At 38.6% G+C, this 10,933-nt stretch overlaps 2 protein-coding genes across 2 annotated transcripts; one reads left to right on the top strand and one right to left on the bottom strand.

The window, feature by feature from the left end:
* The first annotated feature begins 447 nt into the window (after positions 1-447).
* LOC129108272 (solute carrier organic anion transporter family member 1C1-like) lies at positions 448-7,573 on the top strand. Its single transcript, XM_054620002.1, has 13 exons — positions 448-589; positions 1,616-1,748; positions 1,964-2,085; positions 2,470-2,616; positions 3,202-3,300; positions 3,816-4,064; positions 4,474-4,638; positions 5,248-5,443; positions 5,711-5,876; positions 6,074-6,258; positions 6,555-6,619; positions 6,991-7,108; positions 7,348-7,573. The coding sequence occupies exons 1-13, from the start codon at positions 448-450 to the stop codon at positions 7,571-7,573; spliced, it is 2,013 nt and encodes a 670-aa protein (XP_054475977.1).
* A 1,261-nt stretch (positions 7,574-8,834) lies between these two features.
* LOC129108791 (B-cell receptor-associated protein 29-like) lies at positions 8,835-10,730 on the bottom strand. Its single transcript, XM_054620708.1, has 7 exons — positions 10,630-10,730; positions 10,275-10,375; positions 10,031-10,178; positions 9,744-9,879; positions 9,354-9,450; positions 9,023-9,123; positions 8,835-8,870 (listed from the first exon to the last, which is right to left on the bottom strand). Exons 1-7 carry the CDS (start codon positions 10,719-10,721, stop codon positions 8,835-8,837), a joined length of 711 nt encoding a protein of 236 aa, XP_054476683.1. The 5' UTR covers positions 10,722-10,730.
* Between the last annotated feature and the right edge of the window lie 203 nt (positions 10,731-10,933).

The raw sequence follows: 10,933 nt of genomic DNA on the forward strand, positions 1-10,933 counted from the left end.
CCTCTCTTTGTTACGGACTGTCAGTGTCCACAGGTAGCTTAGCTCGATACACTCTCTGGCCAAAGCTTTAACAGCCAGCTTTTCCTTTAACAAATGTGTATCTGCCTTGCAAATTCACATCATACAGTACGAACATACACACTCAGAGAAAAACATACACGAAGTCACAAGCTACTGATTAACAGTTGTATGTACTTTTTCTTCATGGTTTTGTTCTTGTTAGAAAATCCTAATCCAGAGTTTGACTTTCTTACTTTTTGTGTTTCCTTTCCAGTGTGGCTCTGAGGTGTTTGAACTACAGTATTTGAACAGACTGAATTGAAGATAAAGATAATAATAATAATAATAATAATAATAATAATAATACAGGTTGATTTGTTCTTTTCAAATTAAAATGTACGGACCACATAGCTTGACACACCGTCCTCTCTTTCTGTATCTCTCTAGATGTTCCTTGCAGCCTTGTCCTTTGCCTACTTTGCCAAGGCTTTATCCGGCAGCTACATGAAGAGCACAATTACACAACTAGAAAGGCGGTTCGACATCCCCAGTTATCTGATCGGCATCATAGATGGGAGCTTTGAAATAGGTGAGTTTCTCAAAATGTTTTGTCCTTGTGTCTCTCTGTTAGCTGGCTAAATCATTTTGAAGTATCAAGATTGAGATACATTTAGATGCAATTAGATCCTTTATGACTAATGTTTATAGTTTGTTATCCTTTGTTTACATTTTAGTTGTTGTAGTTCAGTATATTAATAGTACATCTAAAATATTCTTTATGTTGTTTATTCTATTGATATATATATCTCCTGTGTTGATATGTATATTTAGTGTGTATTTACCGTGCCGTGGATAATCTGCTGGGATTAATTAAGAACATTTATCAATCTATCTATCCATCTATATATCGAGAAGCTACTGCGAGACAATATTATGTCTCCAGCATGCCTGCAAGCGTGACACCATAACATATATACATCCCCTTTGATCTTTGAATAGTCACAATGGTTGCGTACCTAATCAACTCTTAATGAGTGAATAATTTATCACAGCATGTGGGCTTGGAATAGAGGGATTTTATGATGGTGTGTGTGTAGTTGCACAAGAGACTATGGACACAACATATAGTATTGTCTGTGTATGCCTCAGATAAATCTGAATATTCACACTGACTTTGATCAAAATCTACAAAGACCTCTTGTTGGGCTGTTGATATTGTACATTTTTACGGACATTTTGTGAAAACCCAAATTGCAGTGATCAACATACCGTGTGTTAAAATAGCTTGTGTGTGGTATGGTTGTCTGAATATAAAGACCTTTCCTCTGTATTTATATGTGTTGAGGTTAGCGATCTTTCTGCTGTCAGCGTAATCAAAACAATAAACTAACCTACTGTGCCAGCACAGATATATCCCCCCCATGGTGTTTCTACATAGCAAAGATGGATTCATTTTAAATGAATTGTTAGTTACTTTGTATTCTGCAGATCTTTTTTCATATATAAATACAATCTGTACGGAATACAGCCTTTGATGAATACAACAATAATTGAAATTCTTTAAACAGTAGGTCTCATATATTTTATTGCTCTTCTGATCGTCTCAACCTTGCAGGGAATTTGTTGGTCATTGCCTTTGTGAGCTATTTTGGTGCCAAACTCCACCGACCTAAGATCATAGCAGTCGGATGTATCTTGATGTCTTTTGGGACCTTCTTGATCGCGACGCCTCATTTCATCATTGGCCGGTAGGCAGAGTGTCATGTCTGTATGCATTTAATGCAACTCACAAATTCCGCTCATGATGATTTAAGTCTTCAAGCATCATAAACACAATGTAGTGACAGTATTCTTTGCACTTTGAAAATGTTGTATGTTTGTGCTTTACATTGTGAGTATCTAACGATACCTGATGCTTTCTCCCCTCCCTTGTTTAACAGTCAAATTGGTATTTTGTACGCAGCTATAAGATCGAAACATCAGTTAGATGGTCTGTGAATTCAACCAATAACCTCTCTCCATGTCCAGCAAGCTCACCTGAGTCCACCAGGGCAGGTGACAGACCTGCTATACTGCCCTCTAGAGGTAAGAGTGGGAATGGTGTGCTTTGTCAAAAAAGCACACATTGCTTATTTCTTTAGTCACAATTTGCCAACTACCAATACTATTTGAGTATTGTTTCCATCTTGGAATCTACCTGGCACTGCCGGACAGACAGGAAATGTAAAAAAAAAAATACAATAAACTAGTCTCCTTTGACATTGCTGGAGTTGTCTTGATGGGATGTGGTAGACCAAAACCAGCTGTCATATCATGGTTAATAAGAATAACAAGAATGTAGTAATATAGAATATATATATGTAGACGAAGCGTGCATTAGGTCCATTGAATGTTTTTGTTAATATTTTGTATATTTTTGAGGGTTTGAATTTTAAATTCCCATTTTTCCTATTTCATTCTGAACTGTAGGCTGTGAGCGAGAGTCCAGTGTTTCAATGTGGATCTATGTGTTCCTTGGAAATGTCCTGCGTGGGATTGGAGAGACTCCAGTACAGCCTCTGGGAATCTCCTATATTGATGATTACGCACAATCGGAGAATGCTGCCCTCTATATTGGTAAAGCATCTTACTCACTGGCTATTGCATTGCACTGTACAAAGATTAAGATCACTTCATTTAGGAATGGATTTTCTTTGAATTTGGGTAATTGAATAAAAAGGGTTTTATATTCAAGCAATTTTTTTTAGTAGGAATTGACATATAGGATGTACTAAGGATTATTTAAGAGTAGGTGACAACACGTTAAATGCATACAGGCTTCCGCTAAAATAATAATAATAACATCAAGGTTGTATGGCACAGCCAACAAGTTATGTTGCTGTTTACATTATTGTCTGTCCAAAATCTCATCATTTCATAATTTTCCCGACATTTATGTGAAATTGACATACCTAGCATCTGAATTATTGAGTTATGGCCCCAAACATTTTTTGTGAGGTTACAGGGACCTTTGACGTCCAAAATCTAATCTGTTCATCCATGTGTCCAAGTAAATGTACAAAATTTGAAGAACTTCCCTCCAGATGTTCCTGAGATATCACATTCACTAGAATGGTACGGACATATGCCTAGACAGACAACCAGATAGTTAGTGGGTGTTGAATGTTGTTAAATGAAAATCCTTCTTGTTGTGTGTTCTAGGATGTGTCCAAACCATATCAATCATCGGTCCTGTCTTTGGGTACCTGCTGGGATCGCTGTGTGCCAAGATCTACGTTGACATTGGCTATGTGGACATGGGTGAGTAAGCTGTCATCTCACTGATAAACTATGACTGATTAAAAAAAAACAATGTTCTACTTGGTGAGTTTCATAATTTGTTCACACTGCATAAATGCACTCACACTCCTCCGTGGAGAGTTGGATTTAGAAATTGTTTGTTGTACATAACGGTGTTAAAGCGGTGTACGACACAATACACCTTGCAAGAAGAAATTAATTAGGTCAGGGTAAATCCTGTGATACAGTGTAATCCGACTGTGAAATACTTTGAAGCTGTTGTAAATACAATACAAGTCAGGAGACGTCTCTTCATGTGCTGAACTGCTGCATTTGAATGTCTACCGCAGTCTTAAATTTTAAGCGTATATAAAGCACTTAAAACTGACTTTGTATTATTTATTTTGCCTTGCCGTAGAAAGTAATATAATTTAAAAGAAATACATTAATTGGAAAACGTAATTATAGTAAATGAGAAGCAAATCAAACAAAATAAATCCACATCCTATGCTGACATGGGTCTTTTCTTGCCACAGAGACGGTGACTATCACCCCTGGTGATGCCCGCTGGGTGGGGGCGTGGTGGCTGGGCTACCTGATCGCTGGAACCATCACCCTCATGTCTGCGGTTCCTTTCTGGTTCCTGCCTAAATCCCTGCCCATGCCTGTGGATAAACACGATACCAGCTGCACTCCAGAGCAAACAAGGTTCATCAAAGACTCCCCAACCATGGAGCACAAGTTCAGACCTGAGGAGCCGGCTAACTTACATCAGATGGCCAAAGGTAGGATTATAGTCACAGCAAGTTGTAATGTTAGAACATTTTAATGTTAAGTTATGGCATCGTAACCTGAATGCAGTCCGGGGGGGAATCTTTAGTGATGTTAAAACTTTCCCTTTTATTGCTATCTTTTGCAAATACTTTCTTTATTTCCTTTATTAACCCACAGTATTCTTACATTTCTACCAAAACTCAACTTTTTAAAGAACTTTATTTCTTCTCAAGAAATGTAATTGTCCTCAGATCTATGAACAATCCAATTAAACAAAGGTTGCGTCATTCTAATCACGTTTGAGGGTCTAGTTTTGAAGACCATGTGCTTGTTATAAAATCTGTAGTAATCTGGGAATAAAGAAAAACATTAAACTAATTCTCACATGTGTTTTTTTTTTTTATAAACTTCCCCACACAGAATTTGTGCCCACATTGAAGAATCTCCTTGGAAATCCTGTGTACATCACTTTTTTATGCGTGACCATCATTCAGTTCAACTCTCTTATCGGGATGGTCACCTACAAACCCAAATACATCGAGCAACACTACGGCCAGTCAGCGTCAAAAGCCAATTTCCTCATGGGTAAGCAGATTGTTTAGATAATTCATAGTGTTAACCTTTTTTGGATGACTTTTGTTGGGTCATTTTATCCCTATAGATGATTTACATGCTTGTCCAAAGCCATTGTTGCTTCATGGAAGGAGAAGTATTTAAGGCTGCAAAGTGATATGATCTAGATGGTCATCATAAGAGTTTCATGAGCCAGCTTTTGATGAATTTTTTATGCCTCAACTCCCACTTCCCTCTTTAGTAAACGCTGCAGCTTCCATATGGCAGCCAGGTTTACTGAAATCCTTGGACAGTTTGGCATTTATTTAAAAAAAAAGCACTTGGATTAATGAGACCAGTTATTAGGGTCAATCTTATGGAATCGTAGATGGTGTAATAACAGCATTTTCCTTCCATATAACAGAATGAGTGAAGAGTTTGTTGCATGATGAGAAATGCATTTCTATCCTCTCTACCAACAAAAGTCATTTTGATCTTTTACAACATGACTGCAGTACACTTTACATTAAATATGAATGAGGCTACTTTCATATGAATGAGTGCTCTGTCTTTGATCCCTTTTGGGGAGCAATGTCGTTTAATCCCGCTGTTTCCTGACATTGTATTCTGCGGCTTGGCTAGGCACGATCAACATCCCGGCTGTGGCCCTCGGTATGTTCTCTGGAGGGGTTGTCATGAAGAAGTACAAGCTGGGTATCATGGGAGCAGCTAAATTTGCCTTTGGGACCTCGTTGCTGGGCTACTTCCTGTCGCTCATTTTCTTAGCCATGGGCTGTGAGAACTCCAAGGTGGCAGGAATCACAGTTTCATATACCGGGTATGTGATATCTGGATATATGTCCCTCATGTGTGTAGTGTAAGGTAAACAAAGGTTAAAAATAAACAAACAAAAAAAGAACATTCAGAAGAAGGAGCTAGGTTTGGATTGAGGAAAATGATGCATTAAATCAGTACAGCTAACACACTTTTCTGTGTCTCTATTTACATATTCCATGCACATTAGTGGATTAGGCTTCCTTATTTGGTCAATTTTTCATGTGAGCCATCAATATTATATGCATATTCTTCATGTTGTCACATGCAGAGTGGAAAGCTTGTCTTATCAGGAACAGTCTCTCTCCTCTGACTGTAACTTGGCCTGCTCGTGCTCAAGAAGTGAGTGGGACCCGGTATGCGGAGAGAACGGCCTCACTTACATGTCCCCCTGCTTGGCCGGATGCACCTCCTCCTCTGGGACCGGCAGAAATACGGTCAGACAGACGTCATGCCACATCCGTATTTCTCAGTTTGACTGTTGACTAACAATTGCTGTGATTCTTTTCTATAATGCATACAGATGCCATTACATAGCAAATGACATTTCAGTTGTATTGGCGTGACTATTTTCCCTCAGGACAAGAAGTGTGTCCTACCGTGCTGCAGCTCATCTATCATTCTTCTTTGTTAGGTGTTTGACAATTGCGGTTGTGTATTGCTGGCTGACACCCAACAAGGCAACCTAACGGCGGCTCTGGGCCAGTGTCCACGCGGAGACAGCTGTGACAAAATCTTTCCTTACTTCCTGGCTCTGTCTGTGCTCAGCTCCTTCATCATCTCTCTCGGGGGAACACCTGGATTCATGCTGCTTGTCAGGTCCGTCGACAACCCCCCCATGTGGAGTCACTGGACTCATTACACATGCAGCCTGTTGTCGGAGCAATACATCATGTTGTCATTCTTGAAACGATGACACTTGTTGCTGTTATCAGAGAAATTGTATCATTTAGTATCATCAGTGGAGATATTTCCAAAAGTTTTTATATTTCCAGAAGTTTGAATTAAAGTTATATTTCTACTTTTGTGCCTTAACGTGTAAATCATTGTTCTTCTCAAAGTGTTGCAGGGTTTAAGATTTAGTCTCCTTTAACCTCTAAGTCCTGTCTCTATAGGTGCATAAAGCCTGAGCTGAAATCCCTTGCTCTTGGAATCTACACATTGGCCACTCGCACCCTCGGTGAGAACCAGCTTTGGTATTTTCTGTCTAGTGTGAATGTCAAACACATGGATATCTCCTAAGAGCTGACATCAGCATACTGTTTGTTGGAAGTGAGCAAAACTACTGAAATTATGTGTTTGTGTGTGGAAATAAATTATTATTTAAAAATCATCATTTTATATTTTTACTTATGATAAGAATCCTATGTGAACAGTAATAATCACCAAGTATTTTAGAAATCTGTTGCCATTATAAAGCATCATTATAATCTTTACAATAAGTACACTAATAAGATAATGATGTTTGTTATTTTTAGTGATACCTCCCCCTGAAGCAACCCTTTATGTGCTCTTCGTTTGAAGTAACAAGTTATTTTTAATTTTGAACAGCTGGAATACCTGCCCCAATATACTTTGGAGCCTTAATCGACACAACATGCCTCAAATGGGGAATCAAGACGTGTGGCGGAAGAGGAGCATGCCGAATATATAACACCTCAGCTTACAGGTAATTGGATCCGTGGGGCTTTGTTTTAAAATGCTTTATGTAATATCCAATAGGATGCCTTCCAAAATTACAGTTATCGGCCCTGCAAGGCGGCAATGCTTATTAACAAAATTATTAAATGGATAAATACCAGAGGTTGTACAAAAATAAAGTATAATGCATAAGTTTGCCACTTGTAGCTTGACTCTTTCCCAGTTTGTCCTTTAACAGTATTGCATTCTCTCTCTCTTTTTTTGCAGGATAGTGTACCTGGGCCTGACTCTGGGCTTAAGGACAATCTCATTCTTCTTCTGTATTTCAGGCTTTGCTCTACTCAAGAAACATATTAAAAAGGAAGAGAAAAATGCTCTGACCAATGGGAGTGCAGAGTTGGAGTCACTAGGGAAAGACGAGAAGAGCTCCATACACCGTGAGCAGTTTATACTGGCCTTGGACTGCAATCCTGACAGAGAGACTCACTTGTGAGCCTCAGCACAAGCTCTTCTCTTCTGACTTAGCTCCATGGAGAACCTCAGTCAGATGCATAGAGAAACACACACTGTGGACACTTTTCATAGTATTCAGAGTATATATTTGTACAGGATTTATGGAGATGACTAGTCATTTTAAAAAGAAAAACTACTATTTCTGGAATGTTTAAATATTTGTTTGTGTTTTTCATGAATGAAAGACTTTTGTAGAAAAAAATAATGTAATTGTGATGTATTTTCTATGTTGGTCTTCGTTTTTATGAATAAACTTGATGAAATATATTTTTGGATTCAACATATGTTAAAGATGCAGTGCATAGGAGCTGTTGGCATTTAGAAGTGACGTTGCAGATTGCAACCAGCTGAAACTTCCCCTGTGTGCCATGCATGTAGGAGAACTACGATGGCTGAAGCAAAAACGCAAAAGTTAGTGTTTTCTGTGGACAAATAGGGTCAACACGCAGATCAAAGCTAAAGCAGCACAAGAGCAGCCGCCCTCTAAAAGACTTTCCCGTTGGCATACTGGGAAACTTCCTGTACTTATGTAACAAAAAGCATTCCATCACTAAGATTTAACCATTTTTTATGTTAATAAGGTATCAGCCTTTTCAGTGACCTCATTTTTGATATCATCATGGCAAAGAGGGACACACTCTCTGGGGTTTTAAATGTAATTTTTTAATGCTCATGTTTGTCAAACTGTCAGAAATGACATTTTAAAGTTGGCCGGGCCAACTTTAAAATGTCATTTCTGACAGTTTGGTTTGTCAAATTATGCATATTAAGGTTTTCAGTAAAATCTACCATTCACTCCATTATTCTCTCTACATTTAAATTAAGTTCGGCATTAATAACAAAATGTATTTCTGGGATGTTGACGGGTATTAATTATTATTAAGAGTCAGCATAAGCATGAGCCCCTGACACAAAATTTCAACACTTTTAATAATGAAGAGTAACATGCACAAAAACATATTTTATGTTCGTGACAAATACTTTAAGAAGATGTTTTCAGCATTTGAGAACTTGACATGCTGCTGTTAATCTGATACCATAGTCTACTGTTTGTTTAATTCCATCAATTAAAAAATGCCCCTCAGTTTAAATTTAAAAAGCAATATTAAATTTGTTAAAGATAATACAAAACATTGCCTCTCGTGGCCCACTGCATATGGCAAACAGTTTTATTGTCATGAGAAAAAAGTATCCATGTAAAGAGAAGGAATCATAAAACAATTGTCACTGTGTTCCTGTAATCACTGATCCTTTTTGTCTGCAGTACTCTGGGGGTTCTGTGGATCAAGTACAAGATTTAAAACTGTAATACACTACAGTATTAGGTGAGTTAATATGCAATAAGTATTTTGTGATTTGGTATTTGCATGCACACATAACGTATTTGTGTGTGTGTGTGTGTGTGTGTGTGTGTGTGTGTGTACTATACCTGGAGTTGATGATGTTCTCTCAGTAGTCTGTCGTATTCTTGTGCCAAACCTTTGGCCTGCCTCTTCATGGCCTCCACTTCAGCATGAGACTTGCGCACAGCTACACACACAAGCAGTTATACATCAATCAGTTGCTCTTCATATTATCAATGCCCCTTAATATTACCTTACATTTCTACAGCTGGACATAACGTATGATGGTCCATGCTCTGCAAATGTTAAATGGATTGTTTTCTCATAATTATAGCTTTTCATAAACATTATAATAACATGTCTATGGGTTTAAAGTTTAACTGCAGGTCATCCTGTATGAAGTAAATTATTACTCACCCTCCTCAGCAACCTTCACCTGATCTGCCAGCTTCTCAGCTTCCAGCTTGAGTTGCTGTTTTTTTACTGACATGGATTTTTCCTCATCCAGGAGAGCCTGAGCACAAAATATTGTCCTTAATTACCAACAGCAGACAACTGAGCACATATAGAATACAACACATAGAAATATTACTCTGTGAAAATACATTATGTAATAATGCCTACACACTTTAAAAGGTGAACATGAGTCACGATCCCTCTAAACCCTAAAGTAATGTGTTTACTGAAGGTACAATTGAAATTGCAGTAGATATTACACATACATATATAAGTAAAGGAAAAGAACAGGCTTTAGGACTACAGACAAAAAGGATTTAGTTCTGCCTTCAGTTTCTCATTAACTCTTACTTGTTTGAGCTTCAAGTTGTCGTCATGGTGCAGCTTGGCTGCTTTGACAGCACTGTCCATCTGTGCCTGAAGACCTGCACTGTTCTCCACCGTGACAGCAACCTGATTTAGCAAGGTGACAATCCGACGCATGATACTGTGATGGAGGACAGGAAAAGATGCAGAGAACCGGAAAGAACAGAAGGCACGGCCTCAGAAAATGAAGAGGACGGTTGTGTGGAATGGTAAAGTAGGTCCCAAACACATTTTGTTATGATGAATAAATGTGGAAGGAAAATAACACTAACAGCCAGAGGAAGAGAGAGAAGCCAGATATGTAGAGGTTCCTCTGGGCTCTGAACAGCTTCATGTGGACATTGTCGTACAAGTTTGGGTTCACCTTGGCATCATGCATGGGCTCAGGACCCGAGTACTTATGCACCTCACGGACAGCATCTGAGAGTGGGCAGGGGGAGAAAAGCATGAATGGGCTGTCAGCATGCTGTCAGCGTACTCAGTGTTATTCAATGTCAGTCGTAGTAGATTGCTTACCGAGGAAGAGAACAATAAGAACCATGATCATGGTAAAAAAGCATTTGTTCCAATATGGAGATAACCAGTTCCATATTCTCCAGCTGAAAACTGAACGCCATCTACAAAGTAGGTAAAAAGGCCATTGTGAGTGTAACATAATAGACAGTAGTTCTACCCTGGAAGGACATGCATGCACTCTGCTGGTGATTTGTGTGAAGTGTCTCTTTCATTTTTCTTAGTTCCAATCAGACTCTTGCATAGGATTTTTTTTTTTTAATTGATTCAGAAAATGGGCCTCTGCACAGGAAGCTGGGCACGAGTTGCTGAATTAACTTTTGATCATGTTTTGGGTTTGCGTGTTAAATTGCAGTACCTCCGTGCTGATATGAAGGGTATACACAAGATTAGTTGGACTGCTATCTCTGCATAAAGGAAGAAAGCCACAGCAGTCCACTGGAGAGTCATTGTGACTGTGATTTCCTGAGGAGATTAACAGGTTTAATTACCTCCATACAGTTACGCACCAACCTGGAATGCACATTTCAAAGCATAACACTGCAAAACATTTATTTTTATATCGTTCTATTACTCCATTTGATAGTAGCAACTACCGTTAAATTATAACAGCATTCATTCCCCTGTAACGAAGGGCATTGGAAGAATACATATTAATGTGC

The sequence above is a fragment of the Anoplopoma fimbria genome, chromosome 19, assembly GCF_027596085.1.
Source record: "Anoplopoma fimbria isolate UVic2021 breed Golden Eagle Sablefish chromosome 19, Afim_UVic_2022, whole genome shotgun sequence".
NCBI classification, from domain to species: Eukaryota; Metazoa; Chordata; class Actinopteri; order Perciformes; family Anoplopomatidae; genus Anoplopoma; species Anoplopoma fimbria.